Source organism: Agelaius phoeniceus, chromosome 18, assembly GCF_051311805.1.
Source record: "Agelaius phoeniceus isolate bAgePho1 chromosome 18, bAgePho1.hap1, whole genome shotgun sequence".
In the NCBI taxonomy this organism is placed as follows: Eukaryota; Metazoa; Chordata; class Aves; order Passeriformes; family Icteridae; genus Agelaius; species Agelaius phoeniceus.
In genome coordinates, this window is record NC_135282.1 from 5,417,910 (window position 1) to 5,440,569 (window position 22,660).

Here is a 22,660-nt window from a genome sequence, read left to right on the forward strand (position 1 = left end):
GTTCCCCAAAGTACACCCTTCCTTGTTCTGGCAAAAACTAGGATTAAATATGTAATAAAAACACAAATACACATTTTAGAAATTGTAAATGTTGAAAATGAGGAAAACAGAATCACAGAATAAACTAAGTTGGAAAAGACCTTGGAGATCATGGAGTCCAACCTGTGACCTAACATCACCTTACAGCCAAACCATGGCACTGGGTGCCTCATCGAGGCTTTTTTTAAAAACCTCCAGGAACAGTGACTCAAGAACCTCCCTGGGAGCCCATTCTGAACCACTCCATCTGTGAAGATAAATCATCTCCCTGACAAAGCAGGACTCTCTTCTAGTGTGGACTAATTAAAGTCTTAAGGAAGCATAAGAAGAAGCTTTTCTAGAGGCTAATAAACAACTGTAAATGAAAATACAAGAATTAAGAGTGATCTGCTTTGAAATAAAAGAAACCTTCAATAGTTTGGAGCCCAGCTGGTGCAGAGCACCATGCTTGCCACCTGCTCTAATTTCTGAGGAGAGGAACCTGGGTGATGAGTCTGCTCTTAAACTGCACCTTTAGCTGAAGTGGCTCATAAGGATGGGTGAGGGATTGACAGGAGAAATGGAATCTGGAGCAGATGCTGTTAAAATCAATTAGCATGCAAAGGGCTGGCCCTGGACTAGCCAAGGCCAGGCAGCTACTGGAGCAATCAATGGCAGCTGGTGGGAAGCAAGCCCAGGAGGAAGAGGCAACCAACATCATTTGCTCTATACAAATGTTTCCTTACATAGTCAGTCTTACTGAGAATGCCAAGATACATATTTCTTCAAATGTTTGTCCAAAATATACTACACAAACACTCTTTGAACAGTATTTTGAAAGACCTTATCATTCTAATTTACTAATAAGAATGTCTATGCTACCTCTCAAAGTTTTGGAACCACATGTTCTTGGATGCTGATGAATACTGACTACATTAAACATTAAAACAGATGTCTGGTCTTCACAACCCAGGAACCATGCTGTGTTAAAACAGTAAAATAGTAGCATACTCCCATTGGGGAACAGTATGCTTGCACAGAAAACTGTTTAATACCCAACAGGTAATTCAAGTCAAACAACTTTAAACAGAAAATATGTTATTATGTGGGAGCGATGGGGGGAAGGACAGTCAGGACAGACAGAGATGAGAGATCTCTGAAGCCAGGTCAGGAACTTGGGGTTTATTGCAAAGGACCTGGGTGCAGGGACCCTGCTTGGAGCTGCCAGCCACAGCTCAGAGCAGGCCCAAGAGAAGTAAAGAGAGTGTGAAAGAGAGAGAAGGCAAGAGGGTCTGAAGAGAGAGAGAGAGCAAGGTTCCCGTTACAATACAATAAATCTTCTTTTGTGTAGAATATTCTCATTCTCACTAACCAATCTAGTCCAAGACACAATCCTATAGCATTTATACATACAGCCTGTAAGAATCATTACATTACCATACTGTGTTACATTTTAAACTCTAAAAACTACTCTTTGGACCCCTTCTGCCAAGCTAGTGGGGTCTGCTCTGACCCTTGGACCTGCCTGCAAGCCGACACATTTTATGAAAAATCCTTTTGCCAGGATATTTTCTCCTGAGAAGCTGAGAAGCCTCAGAGGAAAAGAAAAACAATAATTATCTGCTACTGTGGAGTGCAACAGGTGCATCTTTGATTGGTCTCATGTGGTTGTTTTTAATTAATGGCCAATCACAGTCCAGCTGTCTCGGACTCTCTGCTCAGTCACAAGATTTTATTATCATTTCATTCTATTTCTATTCCTTGCTAGCCTTCTGATGAAATCCTTGCTTCTATTCTTTTAGTATAGTTTTAGTGTATCATTTTCTTTTAATATAATATATATCATAAAATAATCAATCAGCCTTCTGAAACATGGAGTCAAGATTCTCATCTCCTCCCTCGTCCTGTGAACACCACCACAAGGGTATTTTCTCATCAAAAGGGCATTACCTTCAGCTGGCCATACCACTGTTTTCCAGTTGTTCAGTAACTGAGGTATCTCAAAGTTTGCTTTCATTGCTTTCATTTCAATCTCGCTTATAGTTTTCATATTCTCAAAATCTTTTGCCGGGCAATCATATTTATAAGACATTCCTGTTCCATCTTCCCCAACATTATTATCTAGAGCTTTCAGCAAAACCAGACTTTAGCACAGAAATACATGCACTCTTTTACACTGGGTGCTACATACGTGACCAACAGCCCCACAGGAGTTCCTCCTTCCCCAGAAGAACGATAATACACAGAGGACAAATACAGCCCCTTACCTTTGGCCATTTGGGATTGAGGAGCCGTGCCTTGATGGCATCATCCAAGGCCTTGTCATACTGGTGGATTTTCATGTAGGCTGCAGAGCGGTTGCTGTAGAGGATGCAGTTCTGGGGGTCCACGCCCAGCGCCTCGTTGTAGAGCACGATGGCCGTGTGGAAGTCGCCGTCATGGCACGCCTGGTTGCTCTGCCGAACCTTCTCCACAAACTCAGCTTTGCTCAACATGGGACTGTCAGGACTTTTTCTTCTCAAGGATTTTGATCCACAGAAAGAAATCTGGCAGGGGGGAAAAGGGAGAAATTGTATGTTAGTGTTAAGAAATGCTACAGAAAGATAGATTAAACTATTAGAAACTGTACAGCAAAAATTAAAGCCACCAGCATCACTGCAGAACAAATGATGAATTCAGAACCAGATTGTTTAAAAAGTAAATAGTTTATCTATTGAATCTCTTTTTGAGGGGAGTACCAGAAAGACTCTTGCAAAACATGTAATTCCCTATGAATGATGTTTTCTAGACACAAGAGCAGCTGCAGTATGTTTACATATGCTGCACTCCACATACTCAGAAGTGCTTTTCTCCTCAGCCATGCTACTGGATTCTACAGCACTAAGCAGAGCTGCCAGGTAGAGAACAGGTGCCAGCTGTGAATATGATGTTGTACATCTGAAGTTTGGTATCACAGAGAAGCACAGGCGTACACAGACAATGGAAAAATGTGTAAAATCTCTTAAGACCAAAGAACCTGCCCCACAATCTCTACATACAACCCCATGCAGCTGCAAATTGTTCATATTTGGGAAGGGAAGGAGGAGTTTTTAGAACCACATACACTACAGAAGTAAGTAGGACATACAATTAATTTTAATAACAGAACAGTCATCCTTGGCAGAGCTACCCTCCCACAACTTCAGGTAATACAAAATAACAAAGAAAAAATATTTAAGTCTTCTAATTATAAGACATTATTTAAAGTGAGCTAAGTGAGCTGTATAAAATCCTAGTTCCGTTGACTGTGGTGGTCTTTTTCTCCTGACTTAACTTTCTACATTCCACATTTTCCTCAACCACCCCTTTGCAGTCAGTGACTGTTTCTGTCATGCAAACCCTACTCTATCCCAAGGACACTCAAGAACTCAGCAGAACATCTTAGTCCAACTCTCATCACAAGGCAATTGGGAGTTCTGCAGTAACAGTATTGGCAACAGGCAACACAAAACATATGGTAACATACAAAGTACTTGAAAATATTCATTAAAGGTTCAGACTACTATAATTAAGATTGGTGTCATCTAGCTTTAGTCCTGCAAATTGAAAAAGTTTAAGAATATCACACATTGTTACCACAACACAACAACCACAGGGCTTAAATACATTACCAGAGCCAGCTGGGGAATATTTTTAAAGGTGGAAAGGGAAGCAAGCTGCAAACTGACATCCTGTCACAAGAATCAATTGGTCTATAGACTTTTCTTTTTTTTTTCCCTTTCTTCCTTAAGTCAAATAACAACAATAGAAAAGCATCAAGTTAGAAACTACTGATTTCTTATTTTTCTTATTATAGCCATTCTTTTCTGACAGTGTTTGTGTGTTTGTCCAAACTTTTTCTAAACTTCTCTATTGAAGGAGATTCTATTCTTTACTCAGGCAATCTCCTTACACTGCTTCAAAATTTTCATCATTTAATTTTTTTCCTAATATCCAAATCTCCTTTATGTCAGTAAATGTACTGTTTCTTGTCCTGTAGTAGACTGAACCAAAACCTCTTTTCCTTTCATCTGTGAGGGTTGTGTTTTCTATAGTATTCTTGCTAATGCTAGCACTGAACACATTGCTTCATTCAAGCAGTGCAATAACTCACACATCTGTGAGATCTGACAATAAACTTCATCCCATGGACAGTTTGTTGTGACCTGAGGCCAAGAACTGAGCATGAAGATTCAGCAGCTATTACGTGGGCACGTGTCCAAACACAAAGATGAGGAAAGCCTGAGAAAGGTAATTGGTCAGCAGAGGGCTTGGAGGTAGTGCAGGAAAGGGGACTGGTGAGTACCCAGGTGCCAGGGGCAGCAGTTTCTTCATGTGTCTTTAAAGGTGGTTGCTGCCTCCCTCCCTATTTCCTGGTCACTGACCTGCATCAGGGACAATGAAAAATACCAAATGTCATGCATTTCCCATGCTTTTATCACATTCAGAAAAATGCAGCTTCCACCAGCAGCACCACAACGAGCCATGAACTTAAGTTATTCAAAAGATAAATATTTCAAATAATAGATTCCTCACCAGCTGTGGCCATAAGGTCTCTAGCAGGAGGCTGGCCTGGTGTGAGGGCACAGCCAGTGTGAAGGCACAGCTGCCCCTAGAGAGCTCAGGGCCATCAGTGGCATCTCACCCACCCCTCTGCCTGACCACAGGGACTCTCTGGAGCTGCAAGCCCAGGACCACCAAGAGCTACTGAACCCTCAGCAAGGGCACAAAACACCCAGCACAAGCTCGAGGAGCAGCAGTGAGACAAGTCCAACAACAGCTGTCTTTTCTGGCAGTTTATTATGCACAAACAAATGCACACACAAAGCTGGTAATGATCCTTCCAGAATCACACTGTGAGTCTGTAACAACAAGGAGAATCCATGAGGACACATCCTCTGGGTCCAAGTGAAGTGGTTTCTGCCTCTAATATGCTGTGACGCTAAACAATCTCGTGAAAAAGAAAACTATGATGGTAATTTGTGGAATATGTTCCTGTTTAATTCCTGCTATCATGAGAACTACGTAAGGCAGTAAAACATCGTGAGCTAAAAGAAAAAACCCTGAAACAGTAAAACTGAGTCACTCTGGCATTCAAACCACAAATAAAAAAAGATTATGATTATGGTACCAACTCACAAAAAGTACTCATTACAAAGTCATCCCCACTTTCCACTGCTCACCACTGCTCCTCTCCTGTTAACACAGTGGAAGGTGATGGTAATGCACATTTTTGGGCTGCCTAACATTTTGCTACAGAAGGTGTTTGCATGTTCTAAACCAATGCTAAAGAAGAAGTTTCTTAGTGCAGCAGAACAAATAAGGTTCTAATGAAGTGCAGAAGAGGATTTAGTGAGAAAGTCTGAGTTAGAAGCTCATATATTTCTCACAAATCAGAGGATGGCATGAGCTTCTCAACACTACTTCTCCAAGCCAGCATAAGACAGCAGAAATCAGCTCTTAGTGTCATGTCAGACAGAAACTTCCACAATATCTGCTTCAGATCAGACTCAGCAACAAATTTCCTTCACTTGTGAGAAAGTCTCCTCTGGCAGAAGGTGCTCAGGATTCAACCCTGCAGGCCATGCAAGTGGAGTGTTAAAACACACACAACCTTCCTTGGTCTTTTTCAAGACGAAATTAACTCCCAACCACCTCCAAAGCAAACAGGAACTTGAATATACAGCAAAACTTCTCTTACAAGAAGTTTTGTCTTCACTGATCAAGGTTGTTAAACTTAATCCTCTCTACGGAACATCCATCAAATACAAGAAGTGCCCATACACACTGAGAGATGTGTCTGAACAGCCATAGGGAACAGATTCCCAGTGAATTCCAGTAAGAATGAGAAAAGACAACAGCAAATCCACATTCTGCTCCAAGAGGATGAAAGAAAACAATGTGGTACGAAAGTAAATGTTTTATCAAAACACCAATGTTACACCTCAAAGCTTGTTGCTTTGTATGTAATTCCTCTTATTTAATGCTGTGTAATGCAAATAAATATGCCTTATACAGATGATCTCTTAGATGGCAAGTCCACAGTTAAAACGTGTTTTTAAAAAAATTCTTTATAATATTAAAAAAGATACTGTAAGTATGATATGTAGAATTTTTATATTTAATTTATATATTTTTAATTTATATAAAATGTTTATATTTATTAAATTATATAAATAGCTCAAGATACTTCTTGAAGCAACAGGAAGAGGAAAAAAACCAAAAAGAGGCAAGCAGAAAAATTGGCATTCCTAATGGATTCTGAAAAAAAAGAGAGACAGTAACTTAGGCTAAATACAGGTTTCCAAAATCACCTTAAATCTGTAACTAAGCTTCCCTTTCTAGGAAAACTTCTACACAACTTATACTTTAAACTGTAAAATGGTTTTATGATTTCTCTGCATATTCTGGGGTATTACTGTTTTTCTGCAATAGAAATTGGCTTCAACGAGAGCCCAAGAACAAATAAAGCACACGAAGTGTGTCTCTGATACCTCCCAGCAGCCAGCACTTCAGCCAGGCTGCACCACACTCCTGAAGAGATACAAAACCTTGCCAACCTTCCCCTAAATAGAGCAGAATTTCAACAGAAATAGTGTGGAAAGAAATGAAAGACCACCAGAACTGGAGGCTTAAGCCACCACAGGATGATATGAACTTATCAACAGGAAAGAAACAGATTTTTTTCTTAACTGGAGCTCAAACAAAATTTTCTATAGAAAATAGTTTTACTTTAAAAATTTTTTAAAAATGGAAAAAACTTGTGAGCTTCCAATACTGAGCTTAGAGAGATCTGCACTTGCTACAGCAGTTAGATCCACCCTAATTTAAGGCATCCTACATATTGCTAAAAATTGTAATAATTACAACTGTAATTGTAATAACATGTTGCTAATAATTGTAATTAATCCATAGTTAAATTTAAACAGTACTTTTTGGTTCATACATAATTTTTAAAACTAGTTGTTGTTAACGGTGATTATATATATAAATATAAAATTAAATCACAAACTATCAGTGAGGAAACAGACCTTTCCTTCTGATCTGTCTATGAGCCAAAGGCAGCAACAAGGGAGTGATGGACCAGTAATCCAGCAAAATCCAGGCATGAACAGTAACCTCGCTCACTCGAGGAACACCTGTTAGGGCAACGTTCAAGGCACATCCACTCATCCGTTTAGGAATTTATCCATTTGCCACATATCCATTTCAAAGAGCCTATAAAGGGCTCCATTAGCACCTGAAGAGCTCTTGTTCCACACCAGAAGAAAGCGCAGGAGAGATATTATCTAAGATTGTGAAAACCTCCAAGGAAAAGGAAAGGCACTAAAATTATGAACAACTCCAGAAGAGAAGAGGAGGACAAGAAGGCACAGGCACCCGGCTCTCTGGATTTCAACTCTAAATTCACTGGCGACAGCCAAGGGCATCCCTGGGGCTGCAACACCGAGCTCGGGGAGCGCAAGCTGCTGCCCGGAGCAGCATCGCTGATCGCCACTCCGTGCTCAGGCACGGGCAGAGCCACATCGGTGACAAATCGGTGACATCTGCTGTCACCCCTGGCGCGCTGACTGAATCCAATCTCCGGCTTCTAAGCTCTGCCAGTGACAAAGCCCTCATAACCAAGTTCACAAGAACTTTCTGTACCACTGGAGCAGGGTAAGGAGCTCTGCAGCGCTGCCAAGTACACCTGACACGCTCACCTCCAAACTTTGCACATTTCAACGAGATTCGAGTTTGTTTACGGGGGCGCCAGAGCGAGCACAATGCCCATGCCGACATCCGAGCTCTGTGCTCGCGAGGGTCCCGCTCCAGCTAGCGGCGGCCGGCGGCGTTCGGGGCGCACAGACCCCGCTCCGGGGCCGGGCCCGGGCCCTCCACCGCTCCTCACGGCCGGGACCCGGCCGGGACTGCGGCGGGACCCGCAGGCAGCGGGGTCACTCGCGGCACCCCAGCGTGCCCAGGGCGAACGGAGCCGAGCGCTCGGCCTGGCGGCCCCGGAGCCCCGGTAGGAGCTGCCCCACGGCCGCCCGGCCCCTCACCGCGCCTCGGGCCACCGGGCCTGCGCCCCCGCCGAGCCCCGTCCCGCTCCGCGGCGGGACAGCCGCCAGCCCGCGCCCCGCAGCTTCCCCCGCCGCCCGCGTCCGGCCCGGCCCGGCGGCTCCTTGCCGCCTCCCTGGCCGCTCCAGCGCTGCCCGTCCGGCGGCAACTCACCCGGGGAGGCTCCGCGTCCTGCTCCCGCCGAGCCCGGCCCACCGCCACGGCCCCCGGCGGGGGCGGCGGCGCCTGTTGCTCCATCGCGCTGCTCCTCCTCCTCCTCCTTCTCCTGAGGGGGCCGGGGCCGCCGCCGCCCCCGCCAGGCCGATCCCACTCCGGCCCCCGGCGCCACGTTCCGGGCCCGGCTGAGTGGGACCCGCAGTGCCCCGGCCCCGCCCCGGGGCTGGGCTCCGCCCGGACCCCGGGCACCCCCGCCCGACGGCGCCGGGCCCGCGCCGGACGTCCTGCGGCTGCCGCCCGAGCTGCCCCGGCCCGGCCGCTCCTCTGCGGGCTCCGACGGGAGCAGCGCTCGCCTCTCCGCCAACACGGACGGGCTCCGTCCTCACGGAGGATACGGCTCTGTCGCCGTACGGGTGGGGGACCGGCGGCCAAAAGCAGCGGCAGCCGGAGCTCGAGAGTAAGCGGGGCCCACACGGACCGCAGGTGGTGATGCTGGTGGTGATGCTGGTCACTAATGACACCGCACTGACCAGGCACAGCGAGCCTCAGCACTTTGGTTAACCCAGCTTCCAACTGCTGTGACCCATCCTGCCTCTTGAAATGAACAGGCAAAATGCAATATGCTGAAGACTCTTGTGCTGCAGATAAGTGATAAAAAATTTCTTACCTATGTGAAAATTGGATGCTGCTTCACCTTAGCGAAACTTACTCTTCCACAGAAAAAACTGTGAAACTTCAGAAAGCTTTCTGCAATCAAATGAGGAACACATGGCCAGCAGCCCAAAGGTCTGCCCTCAAATGAGTGAGATCAAATTTAGGACATCATTGGAAAGCAGGTGTTAGTCAGGACCCAGGGAAAGGACCCAAACAAAGCAGTTACTGATTATCCAACAACTGTGGGATGTAAAAAATCATGGAAGAATAAATTATAGAAGTTTTCTATCCATTAACAAATTGACAATGTAAGTCGGAGCTAGGGAATTACCTTCTCATCAGCCATGATGCAGGTCTTTTAAAAGTGACTGGTAACCAAAGCCCAAAGGTATCAACTTTTGCAGTATACCAGGACACAAATCTGGCCCAAACACACTGCATCTGTGATTCTTTTATGTAGCAAATGGCAGCTGAGTGTTCCCTTCTACTTCAAATGAGCTACAGCAAGCACCAGAACTCCCTGAGGATGTGCCACCAACAGATTTGCACCCAAAGATAGACACACACCTTTGTTCCATCACCCCACTGCATCTGGAGTGGACTGGAATCAGTGGTTTTGTTTCCATCCAGATGCCCACAGATGTTTCTCCATCCAATCCATTAAGAAAGGTATCAATATACAAGAATCAGCATTTTATCATTAACATTGGTTAATATCAAATATATCAAAACACACAAGATCTCTGCAATGGGCACACACAGGAAAGTGAATCATGAATATCTTAATTCCTAGCTGACATGGGTTTATTCCATAATGCATTAGGTTTTATTCTTTACAAATCAACAATCTTAGATGCCTTTAACCAGAAGATGCATGTTGAACAGAATTACTAAACTGTTCTCTCAGTCAGTAATGATAATAATCAGTAATCCTTTAATAAGAGGCACACAGTTCAAAATCTTCACCTAACAGGCAAGCAAGTTTTTCCTCTCAGTCCAATTCCTAGCTCTTCCCTGACAGGAATTTATACATCTTCATCTCCTGTTATCATGTTTCCTCTTACTCATCCCTCCTCTGGGAAATAAACATGGTACACACGTGTTAAAACACCATGCAGATGGTAATTGTTGCTTTGGAAACCAACCAGCCCCATCCCAGTGCACAATGCTGTGATTCTGCCAGTCCAGCATTTACTGGGGAGCTTTACCTGAAGCCCAGAGCACCTCAAGGTCCATCAGAAGTTTTACATCTCAACTGAATAGTCTGAGTGTCCTCACAAGTCTGTGGGCAGCATTGTGTCAGGTAATGCTGTGTCTCAGGCAAAAACTCAGCAAGTTTAGTATTCCTTCTTCATCTCTAAGGATGAAGCATTAGGACTAAGCATTATTTCCATGCCTAACCTAGAAATTGGAAAAGAAGAAACAGAGAATGTAGGTGGGGATGAAGCTAGCCTAAAAAAGTGTTAGTAACTTAGTTCAGGAGTTTTTCTGATACTTTCCTCGAGTCAGACAGCTGGATGGACTAGAACATGATTAATTGTGCAGATTCTCATGCATTCACAGCAGTCACTTCAGTCTTACAAAGTTACTTTTATTTGAAAATTATACATCTTCAACAGTTTATTCCATTATTAAGATTTTTCTTAATAAAAAATTCCGCTCTCCATAAAAAAGCTGTCATTAACAAAGCCATTTTCTCTTGCTTTTCACCTCATTTTCTGATAGGAGGTAGAAGGAACAGCACGTTTAGCAGAGCCATTGTCTTCCTCATTGTCATGGGGACGCTTTCTTGTTGTGGTTGGCTGGAAGAAAAACACAGGAGGATGGCTCCAGGAAACCAGGTAAGGCAGAACCTGACTTTCTGCTTGCTCCAGAACCAGAGGTGTTGGACAGTATGACCAAAAACTAACCCATGTTTCTCTCCCAAGATCCATCTAATTATATTTGATGGTTCTCATCTAAGACATTGCTCCCAGCTCGAAACAGCCACTGTTTACAATTTTCCTAATTAGCATCTGGTGATGAATGGCACAATGCTGTCCTAACCTTGCACCAGCAGGAGAATTTTTACTTCAATACTAAACATTAGTGACTTGAATCCATTAAAAAAAATACATCCAACAATTTTATTCTAAAGATAGGAATAATCCTTTGAAGCCTAGCAAGTGTTTCTATACATTTAAACACTTTTCTGTACATTTAAACATTTTGTCAACACAAAGTGTTGACAAAACATGGAAATCCATTGTTCAGGAAACAGAACTAACCAGCAGGCTGCCACATACAGCCCAAGGGTACATTTCTCTAAAGTCTCAAAATTAACTGATTTTCTTATTAAAGATTACTTCAAAATCTAGTTTCTCTGTGCATCAAATATGAATCTTCAAATATCTACAGCACATACCATTTTTGATGTTTCTGGTGGGCTCATATTGGTACGTGTTTGAGCAAGTAGCTGTTCAAATGTAGTTTTCATATCCTCATCCTGCAAAAAATCCCAGCATCTAAGTAGAATATAGAATATTTAAGGGGAAAGCAAAGATTGGGAAAATCAAAGAGAAGTGAATGAGACATTCAGTGCTAGAGACAATTAGAAATAAAGATCATTGAGGTCCTAAGGGTTTCAGCTGTTTTAACTGAGTTTTTTAGGTGAAGGCAATGGAGTATTGCAGTGTCTCCTTTTTTTATTTAACTATTCCTAAGTGCTACAAAAAGGATTTTACTCAAATATCCATTTAATTTTATATAGAATTTTGACTTGTTTTTTTTTTCCAGTTCACCTGATTTGATTGTGGCTACATTTGAATTGATGGATAAGGTAAGAAATATTTTTCCATTGATGTAACAAAGACCTATGGTTTTTCTTCAGCATGCAACCAAACTAATCTTGTACCATTCAAAAGACTTCAGTGAAGATTTCAGAGGCAGAAACAGCAATAATTGTTTATATGCCTTTAGAAAATGTTTTATTAAGTAAATACAAGTAAGAAGACATTTCCACTGAGCAGTACTTAGGTTTACACAGCTCAACAAGTTTTAAAGTTGTAGATTTGAGCAAAGAATGGAGTAAACAACTTGTTTTGAAAACACTAATTTGAAAGCACTACTAGTTTAAATAAATCTGCAGAACATGCTTATTTCTAGTAAAAAATTTAGAAATTTCCTAGTGCCCCCAAAACGACCAGAGGGCTAACAGGCATCAGCTGGGCACAGAGACAATGGAGTTTCTCCTGCTGACTTGTTAAGTCGATACTTCCAGACAACACAAGAGGGAGAGAGGAGCCAGTAACTCCTCACTGCTCACAGGAACAGGACTGGGGAGCTCTTTGGGTGCTATGAGATGTGTGATACCCTAAACTGAGCATGCTGGATGCTGGCCTTCCAAGCAGGCAGTGTACATCACCTATGAGCACCTCGCACTCTTAATAACAGCCCCTGCAGGGAAACAGCTCAAAGAACAGCAGCTGAGTGCTAGATGACATCTGGATTTATGGCTGTGATGTTTTCTGGAACCTTCTGTCCTGTCTTCAAAATTAAACTTAACAGTAAGAGATATCCTTACATGGAAAATATAATCAAGTTAATAACAACTTGAATATATATACTGAAATATCTTAAATTCTTAGCTCATCTAAATCAGTCATCTATTTCCCCTTCCCCCTTATACATATCAGCAATTTTTAAAATCAGTGTTGCATATTTCTGAATAATTCTTCTGCTCAGATTTATAATTCAAATGTTAGAATCTATATCTGATTAACTCACTGTATATGTTACACACAAAACTACAGTTACTAAAACCCATGAATGTCAGGAAATGCTTCCTGATGCCCAGGAGCATAATCAAGACAAGTTAATTACTTTAAAGAGTAATCCACACATGTTTTTTTGTCTCAGAACACCATCAGCTGTTGAGCACTGAGGGATACTCCCTTGCTTCCCCCATTTCTTATGCTCTTTACCAAAGCATCTGAAATTCTGCTGTTCCCAGCAGGGGAACAGGAATAGCCTTGTGCTTGGTGTGAATAAACAGAACCTGTTGCATGGCTCAGATGTAGGCTGGGTGACATTTTTCAGCCTCTTCAAGCAAAAATATGCAATAAAGCTCATAGGTTGAGTGGGTACCTCTGCCAAAATTAAGGAAAGACCACCTAAAGACTATCCCTCTCAAACCTAGACTGTAACAGGAGGTAGGGAAACCATCACTTCCTACTCAGAGGGTTCCCAAACCAGGGACATTAATTCCTGCAGAGCAGAGTAAAAACAAACTAGTATTGGATGCTTGCCAGAAACAAACTGCACTGCCTGCCCACACAAACATCTGAGGAGATGGGGCTCTGTTCCAATGCTCAGAAGGAGAGGTCCATCCTACCAGAACCACAGTCAGACCTGGGCTCTAAAAAACACATCTTGATCTCTCATGTGAAAGAGTTCTGGGAAGAGGTGTCTCAGAAGGGATGCAGAAGCTGCTTATTGTACTGACAGAAGGTACTCAGGAGACTACTCCATGCTGCTTTTGCAGTCTCTACAGGGACTAAATCTTTGAAAACACAAGATATGAACAAGTTATCCCTCAAACAACTCAGCTTTCACTTAAAACCCAATTCCTACCTGCAGCCAAGGATGCTCTAAGGCCTCCTCTGTGGTAAGACGTTTGCTTGGATCCACCACTAGCAGCTTCTTCACCAGATCCAGAGCTAAGACAATAAAATGAGCTGGTTGGCCTGTGATCAATACAATCATTGCCTGAAATATGCCTACACCAAAACTCTGTGACAATGTGCCTTACACCCCTTCAGAGCAATGCACACAAGTGCAGGGAAGGGCTGCAGACTGCAACCATCTTTCACATATACACAACTCAGCAATTCTCAGGATACCAGAATTACCCAGAGATATATTTAGCATATACACAGTTTATGTTCTGAGCATGCACAGGAGGCTCAGCATTTCCCTAAAAGCTTCAGTATTACTGTGGAAAAGCAAAGACAGCTTAATTTATCCTGGTTTACAGTGTCTTAGAAAGCAGATTATCCATCTGGGAAAGTGGGAGAGAAGAGACAGGACATACACATGTATGCTTAACATAAAGTTTCATCTTCTTAGGAAGCTGCTTAGTAGACACTGTGAAAAATATGGCATTTATGTTGTATTTTATTACTCCAAATCTCCCATAAAGGAATTTCAGCAAGATTTACTTTTCATTTGATCAGATTATTCTGAATACATACAAGTAGGACTATGGAAATTATGTTAAGATTGTACATTCTCGTGAATGTCTGATTTATTATTGAATAAGCTCCAAGCTATCCAGGAAGGCATTACATTTGATAAGTTTATTAGACAAAGGATGACCACATAATTTATTAGAAACTCCTCTGCACATACAAAGAAGTGTCCAAGGTAAATCCTACAATTATTTTGTGCATATAAAATGTCCTGAAAAACTAAAAGCACACAGACAGTAATTATCATTTTAGTTTGCTATGCAAAAACTCAGTTTCACAGACTACTTCACTTACAGTGGGCCAAACATAACAGATGATTCCTCAAATGTGACTGACTCTTTCAGCTCAAAGACTAGCACCATGAAAGGACTCTCTTGGAACGTTTGGTTTTTAGAATTCTAACTCGTATTCCTTAAATTCCTGGTATTTTTGGTTCAACACTTGAAGAATCTTTAGGCAAAGTCTGTAGACCAGCTTGATAAAGTCAGAAGAGAAAGTGAAAAGAGGAGAAATAGATGTATGTGCCCACAAACTCTATACTTGTGTGGTTAATTATGCTAAATACTACTAAGAAATCTCTTCAATAATAAAGTATGTTCTCTTTTTAATGCTTCAACTATGAACTTCAAAAAATATATTTAATATATTAGCTTAAAAATTAAACATATTAACACACAGTTAATATGTTTCAGCCATGCAGCTGAAAGGAGGATAAAGGAAAACAAAAACTACAAGAAAAGAGGTAGATATTAGATATTAGTGGTAGATATTACCACTAGATATTAGTGGTAGATACCCACTGTGCTGGAGTCATACCCATGTCTGACACATGCTTCCACTCTTTTGGAATAAATGTGTATTTTCCACGAGTGATTTGATCCCTCAGAGAGAGCTGAGTGTTTTGCTCATTGAATGGTGGATATCCACACAAGCTGTATAAAAGAAAAGAAGTTAAATAGCACTGAATTTCTCATACCAAATGAAACACTGAAATCACACATTTTAAGGCATCTGCTATGGTAGTGTTTTTATACTTGTAGACTTTTAAACTTTCACTTCCTCATATAGACACTGAAGTTGCCAAGTCTCAAGCCATGTATGTCAAAGACTGCCCAGTGCAGGTACATCTCCACAATATCTTACCATACAAAAAGAATAACTCCTAAACTCCAGCAGTCCACAGCTCGGCTGTATCCAGCAGTCCCAAGTGAATTTAGAACCTCAGGAGCAAGATACATGGGAGTACCACATAATGTTTTCATAAGAGAAGCTTCTCCAAGAATCTTGGATTGTCCAAAATCTGTAATCTTGCATTTAAAAATGGTAACACCACATTACATATTAGGATGGAGTGTACTAGAACACATCATATTGTAGACATACATCAGGAGGTACCATTAAGTTTCTTCCTTCCAAGCCAGTTCCAGTACATGACTATGAATAAAAGTCACCCCAAACATTATTAAGTGAGAATGGGAGAGGAGGAAGAGGGAGAAATATGACAAAGGATCACACTTTACACTGGCAAAAATACTCTAAGATATGGATATAAATGGACAACTACAGATTAAAGGTACTGTAGCCTATTAGAAGAGGTTTTGTGAAAAATAAGCATTTCAGCATGCAAATATAGTCAATGCTTTCTCAACACAAAAGAAAATATACAACCCTAATTCCCCCCCCCCAAAAAAAACCCAAAATAACAACAAAAAAAAATCACTGTCACCACAGAGCCTGGACATTTGTGGGAATACTGTCTGTAATTCAAGAATTTAGATTTCATTGGGGAAAAAATAATTGACATTTGAAAATAGATATGTAGTGTATGGGTTGAAATATCCATAAAAGTAAAATTACAATTATTAAAAAAAAGGTCTATGTTTTAAGTTACTTCATGGTTTGTATGAATAATTCCATAATATCTTTTTGGCTGTGTTTAATGAAATATCAAGAAGAATGTGAAGGAACACTCCCAAATTTCTCCATTAACAAGAAATGTAGTTTTCCTTACCTTTACAAGACATGTTTCTTCAGTAGATGAAAGTAGCACATTTTCTGGCTTTAGATCTCGGTGTATAATTCCATTGTCATGAAGATACTAAATACATACAGATGGGTAATTAAAGAAAAACAGATTATTAACTTATTTTAAAATGTAAGCTTTCCATTTTTTCTCATGGCAATGGCAGGATAACTGAAATGGCTGTGTAAGAGGAGGGCAAACATTTAAAGCTTCCTAACATGGGACTGTCCCTTAAAAAAACAAAGCAAAATGAAAACAAAACAAAACAAAAAAAACCCACACCAAAACACCATCACAAAGAAACAAAAAAAGCACCTTAGAAATCATTATGCTTCAAATGTCAAATCTCATGCAAGCACAGTGTGCAGACCCACGTTCTGTGTCACCTTTGTAGGAATTCTGCTTTTCTGTCTCTCTCTTGTTAAACCAACTTGTTCAGAACACTGTGCTGATTGCTTACATGGGTTTCAGCAATGACAAGTGACAGAAAAACTCATCTTAGTGACTTTTTTTGGGTAGAATTCACAATGATGTACCTTTACTGCCAGCAGCATCTGATAAAAGTACAACTTGCAGATTTCTTCTTTCATCTTGATTGGCCTTGACACTCTGTCATACAATTCTCCTCCTTCCATCCTAAAACAAATGCAGGCTAACAAACCAACATATAACTTCCAAAAGATTCATCTCATTAGACAAGACTAAGACCAACACAAAACATTTGGCTATTCTGGCTACAGGAAAGAATATATTTCTGAAAATGAGTGAGCAACATCCTAAACACAGCACATGCATGGCTGAGTTAAGGTCAATTTCTTGAGTCTTCACTGGCAGTTGTTACATGATTTTTGATCAGCCCCCTCTTATGAGCTCAAAAATAAAAAAATAAAATAAAAGCAGCAATCCACAACAGCAGCAGAGCAAACAATACCCAAGCCCTGAGTGCCTACAAAGAATAAAGGATGATTTCTCCTGGTTATCCTAGCTCCTAATCTTACAAAGGTTTTAGAAGAAAGTAGAGGCCAGCAAAAGGAAAACAAAATAAGAAAAGCAAAACCTCCACAGTTCATTGTGGTTATCAAAAAAGCATTTCATGTTATGCATTTACTTTCAAACAGGTTACTTACAGTTCCAAAACAATGTAGTAATCGTCTGCTTCAAAGAAGTTTTTAATCTTGATTAAGCAAGGCTAACAGAAAAGAAAACACAAACAGAGACACACAAAATAGAATAATTTGTAAAAATTAATCCTAAAGTTCTTATTTCAGTATTTCAAACCAGGTCACTTAAGCTGACACTTAACACAAGGGACTTGCAAGCACCCCAGACCACACCCTCAACATTTTAACTATTTTACATGGAGAGGAAAGAGAGGATACAAATTCAATAAATTGCCAGTGAAAACTAGTCTTTACATTTAGTCAATTTGCAGCATTTACAAAAATTTACATCAAATAAAAATTTCTGCACGCAGTTAAAACTTCTCCTGTGATGTTTCTTCTCAAATTTATATCTAAGTTATCCAAAGCTTTAAAATCTCAAATCTGCTAGGATATAATACACTTAAAAGAATAAAAAAAGACCCATTCAATAATTTACAATGGAAATTATATATCTCCTTTAACACATTTCTGAATGGATAAAATTGCTCTTTCATTAATACACTAAAGTCAGTAAACTAAACAAGTACATACAGGAGAGAGCAAAAAATAATAAAAATGTACAGTAATACTCACATGATCTATTTTCTTCAAAATTTCAATTTCTGTATTGATATTTAAACCTGGGTTCTATTAAAAGAATCAAATACCATATTGGGTAAGACAGAGCTGTTCTGGAATAAGACATATGAGAAATAAGAGACAGTACCAGGAAAGACATAATTCCGTGCCTTTTGCTACTCTAAGTGACCATAACGTACAATTTTTTTCATAAAATTATCAGATACCTTCAGTGAATTAAATAAACAGAGTGCTGTCACTATCTGGAGCAAGATATTGCTCCAGACATGAAATTTCACTGCAGGTTAGAAATCCCCAACTAGCTTCCAAATTAAAAAAAATAAAATTCTTTTTGCTTATATACTTGTATTTAAACAGCTTTTCTCCCTCCAAGATGCTTTGCAGATGGGCCAACCTAAAATTACACGCTACTATTTTGCAAGTTAACATAAACAGATTCTCTAACCCGTGGCTTAGGCTCAACTAATGAAATCAGCTCAGCAGGGATTTTTTTGCTCTTCTTCCAATCCAAATCAATCATCTTGGAACACACAACTTAACCCATACACTCCAGATATACTCCTGTGCCTGTTTTGTAGAATGCCATGCATCAGTAATTATAATTCTCAACAGCATCTTGAGCCAGTTGTCTTTGTACTTCTCCAAATTCTGGCTTCTGCCATTAGACCTTCCCTAAAGGCTTCATACAATTTTCTTAAAATGTATTACAATGAAGCATTCAACAAAATTATCTTTGTTGGTACATTTATGGTCAAGACTGTGCTGGTTATCTTGTGTCTATCTGATGCATTTTAGGACATAAACCAAACCCTGCAAGACTCCACTCCACCCATTGTACACATCCCATTAACAGCACTAAATGATGAAAATAATGGCATGTGGTCAAAGAATAAAAACAAGAATTTTGTGCAATATACAAGATCAAAAAGCATTTTGAAATTAAATACTGAAGACATTAAGTAAGAAAATCCTCATTTAAAGATAGCTGAGGAGTCTGAGAAGTTAGCAAATATTCCAGGACCACTGCAAGGTGGCCAAGACAGACAGACAGTCAAAAATACTTACTTCTTCACTCAGGCCACTTGCCACAAACTTCCGTTTATTGATGATTTTCACTGCAACTTTGTTACAGGTGCTCTTCTCAAATGCCAGTTTGACTTCTCCACAGGCACCACTACAACAACAGCACAGCTCTGTCAAAAATCTGTGTAAGAAGTGCAGGCAAATGAAAGCATAATTTGGAGCTGGCTGCTTTCTAACTTTCTGGATAAGGATGCTTACCTTCCCAAAGTCTTTGACATAATGTATTTCTCTCTGAATTCTTTAGGAAACATCATCTGATCATCCACCGTAAGATCAGAAAATACAAACACTGGGACAAAAAAATACAAACACAAGTGGACATAATTTTCCTATTATTAGGTTTAAATTTTTTATTATAACAAACAGCTATGTTTTGTGAGCTTTTATAGTCAACAATATAACTGAGAAAATACTGCCTGCTAGAGGAAAAACTAAATGTATGCTATAAATTATACCAGCTATGGATTATAGCAAGGTGATCTTATTGCTAAAAAATTACATTTTGGGATTAAATTCACAACAGTCTTTAAGTAATTAATTACATTTAAGGACAAAAGGAGCAAAAATTTCAATGTTCCAGCAAAGATCAGAGAGAAGTAATAATCAAGAAGTCAGCATCTTAGTGGAAAATCAAAGACAAAGAAACAAAAGCCCAGCCTTGTTTATTTTTAAGAGGATTTTCTATTTACTATGCAGGTATTATGCAGGTTAGGTATCTGGGGTTTTTTTTTTCAACTTTTCTTGAATAGCCTGTTTCCCCTGTTCCCACCATCATATGCACAGCTACTGAAGCCCAAAAGGGTTTCAAAAACAGGAAAAAAAAACTATAAAAGTTTATACTCTATTAAGGTGCTGCCCGATACAGATTTCTTTAAGTTTTCTTTTTCAGATTTTTTCCTAGGGTTGACATGAATAATTTTTATGTGAGTACTAAAACACCTATTAATGAGATGTGCTCACAAAGCAGCTCAGCTCCCAAGAAACACACTCAAATCAATGCAGAAACAACCTCTTGGTCAATACATGAAAAATCTACTAAAGTTAAAGCACATTTTACCCTTATTGGTCTGTACAGACAATGCAATTTCAGAGTTGTGTGTCAGTGGAAGCCTCCTCCCTCTTCCAACGAGCTCTCTATTAACAAATGTCCCATTTGCACTGTGGTCTTCAATGTAGGCAACATAGGAATTTCTTGGACCCATTTCCTCAAAGAGAAAAAAATGGAGATGACAGTAAAGAACAAATGACTTTACAATAAAGACATGATACACTAAAAATTTACTATTGTTGACTCAAGAAATGAGACTAAGTTTATTTCATAAGCCATATGAATGGGGTATTGCCAAAAGTCACATTAAAGGAGTCAACCCTGAAGATACTCTGATTTCTTTAGGATTTCTGCCCCAAAGTGTCTTTCTGAATTACGCCAAAATAGACAGAGTTAATATTTTTAGCACTTACCCTGAAAATTCGGAAGTGCTTCTTGCTATAGTTTTGGTAGAAGCCAGTCTCAGACAATCCCAGCTTAGAAAAACTGTAATCACAGCTTTTGTCCCTCCCAAACCAGTACTCCTCATTGACACAGTCTGCAGAGGAGGGGAAGGTACAGCAGAGAGAGAGAGGATGTTGCAGGAAGTTAATAACTATGGCACCACAGAATGACCCCAAATGGCAATGGATAGGATAACAGAGACAAGATTCTTCCCATAGAATCAAGTTTGTCTTAACTCATACAAAGCACCACACCTTGTCAAATGCTTTAATAATTTTACCCTCTTCAGCAGTGGTATTTTTAGTTCACTGTCAGCAATATAGAGACATATAACTAAATAAAATAAACTATAATTTTTTTTTAATTAAGCATATAACAAAGAATATGAACACCCCAGAATTTCTGTAAGTCTATGGCAGCTGTGTATCTGAGAACTCAGTGTAAACACTGGGATGTAGTATGGAATAAAACATTATAGCAAAAAGTTCCATACCTAAATTTGCTTGTACCTAACTTGAAAATGAAAAGACACTGCTCTTCAGCAAGCTGCTCAGAACTTTTCTGAGATCCTACAAAGAAACCAAGAGATTTATTACAGTATGCACCTACCACAGTTGCTGAAACCTTTTCCAAGTGCAAAGAGTCGGCCCCAAGGCTGAGGAACCAGCTCTTCAGATTCCTGGTCCTCAGGGATGGAGGGAAGCTCCTGAGTGGGAACCGTGTCCAAGGAACTGAGAGTCCCAGAACTTAAGGAAGACTGACTGGTGCTCTGTGAGCCACTGGAAGAACTGGTACCACTCTGAGGCTGCTGGGCACTCTGAGACTGCTGTGCTTCACTTCCAGTCTCTCGAGACATGTTGGCTTTAAAAGAGAATGTTGAAAAACCACAATTACTACAGCAAAGTAAAACTGGCACACACTCACACACCGCACTATTAAGGTCTAAGTCCATTCTCAGCCTCAAAGAAGTAAAACTTACAACCAAAGCGTGCATGTCTGGGTTATACGTAAATTCCCAGGAAGTGTGCAAACCAGGATGGTTTTCCTTTTAAAAGGCAACGAGGGGCGGCCTCTGCTGGTTCTAAAGCAGAACTAGCCCTGATTAATTCCCGGATTGCAGGCTGCGCTCTGACAGAGCATCCCCGCACCGAGCAAGGGACCACGGCTGGTCCCCGACACAAAGAGAAAACCGAAAGGAGTAAGAACTGTAAAATCACATAGGTTTTCTGGAAAGCCTCCGAGAGATTTATCACACCTGTACATAATAAGTGTACAAAACCTTGCCAGATTCAGACACTGCCCTGGCAGCTGCCGGTTAATTTTCACACTGACTCAATGCAGGAAACAGCCCGGAAATTCACAGCCTGCGGTGCCTCCTTCTTTACTTAAATGCTACTCCAGGCCCCCCTCTAGCCAGCTTCCTCCAGCACAGCAGTGCTCACGAACCTTCCAACCTTACCACCTGTTTATGGGGTTTTTAGCTCTTGCCATACAGTTTAATGTATACTTCTCCTTACCGCTTTGCTACATTTCATTGCAAGCCATAAAACCACGACAGCTCCCAAGTTCCTCACCCAAGTCCCGTTCCTTACGGGTGTTTACAAACACAGGCGAGGCCCAGAGCTCCGCCCGCAGACAGAACAAAATCACGGAGCCATTCGGGCTGGAAAACACAGAGGCCACCGAGTCCCCCCGCACTGCCAATGCCACCGTGCCCCTGTCCCCTGCTCCACACCCACACGGCTGCGGGACCCTCTAGGGATGGCGACCCCACCTCTGACCCGTGCAGCCCTTTCCATACCAGCGCTTTCCCTCGTGTCCAACCTGACCCTCCCTCTGAACGCTCAGACGGCGGAGCCGGGCCCCAGCGGCCGCTTCGCACCGTGCGGCCCTGCCCGCTGGAGCTCTGCTGCCCCGGACCGACACCGGCACCAGCACCGGCACCAGCACCAGCGGCCCCGCCGTCCCCACGGAGCACTGCGGCCCCGCGCCCGGCGTGTGTGTCCCGGGAGAAGCGGGGCTCGCAGCCCGCGGCGGCGCCGGGCCGGGAGAGGAGCGAGAGGAGCGCGGGGCAGGGAGCGGGGCAGGGCCGGAGCGGGACCCGAACTCACGGCTCGCGGGGCTCGCGGGGCTCGCGCCGTCGGGCCGGGGCCGCCGTGCGCGCCGCGCGCGCGCCCCGAGCGCA

General features: G+C 41.5%; 2 protein-coding genes and 1 long non-coding RNA gene across 7 annotated transcripts in view; 1 reads left to right on the plus strand and 2 right to left on the minus strand.

The window, feature by feature from the left end:
• TTC28 (tetratricopeptide repeat domain 28) overlaps nucleotides 1-8,352 on the minus strand; it is a 109,456-nt gene extending 101,104 nt beyond the window's left edge. For both annotated transcript variants that reach the window (XM_054646020.2, XM_077188075.1), the window contains exons 1-2: nucleotides 8,251-8,352; nucleotides 2,286-2,564 (exon numbers count right to left, since the gene is read on the minus strand). In XM_054646020.2, the coding sequence (XP_054501995.1) occupies nucleotides 2,286-2,564; nucleotides 8,251-8,334 (363 nt within the window). In that variant the 5' untranslated portion in view covers nucleotides 8,335-8,352. The remainder of the gene's footprint in view (nucleotides 1-2,285; nucleotides 2,565-8,250) is intronic.
• Nucleotides 8,353-8,832: 480 nt separating this feature from the next.
• On the plus strand, nucleotides 8,833-19,278 carry LOC129128451 (uncharacterized). The gene is made up of 4 exons (XR_008535285.2): nucleotides 8,833-9,039; nucleotides 10,633-10,748; nucleotides 11,683-11,725; nucleotides 19,228-19,278. It is a non-coding gene; the product is annotated as an uncharacterized LOC129128451 (long non-coding RNA).
• On the minus strand, nucleotides 10,478-22,648 carry CHEK2 (checkpoint kinase 2). 4 transcript variants are annotated; one of them, XM_077187888.1, is made up of 15 exons: nucleotides 22,587-22,648; nucleotides 21,085-21,336; nucleotides 20,445-20,569; nucleotides 20,041-20,188; nucleotides 19,182-19,272; nucleotides 18,966-19,074; nucleotides 17,895-17,948; nucleotides 17,286-17,347; nucleotides 16,695-16,794; nucleotides 16,147-16,233; nucleotides 15,279-15,442; nucleotides 14,952-15,067; nucleotides 13,519-13,604; nucleotides 11,312-11,392; nucleotides 10,478-10,709 (listed from the first exon to the last, which is right to left on the minus strand). In XM_077187888.1, exons 2-15 carry the CDS (start codon nucleotides 21,329-21,331, stop codon nucleotides 10,614-10,616), a joined length of 1,566 nt encoding a protein of 521 aa, XP_077044003.1. In that variant the 5' UTR covers nucleotides 21,332-21,336; nucleotides 22,587-22,648; the 3' UTR covers nucleotides 10,478-10,613. The 4 variants fall into 4 exon arrangements, with proteins under 4 accessions (XP_077044003.1, XP_054501743.2, XP_077044002.1 ...); XM_054645768.2 differs by lacking the exon at nucleotides 22,587-22,648 and adding an exon at nucleotides 22,300-22,532; XM_077187887.1 differs by lacking the exon at nucleotides 22,587-22,648 and adding an exon at nucleotides 22,277-22,532.
• Nucleotides 22,649-22,660: the final 12 nt, after the last annotated feature.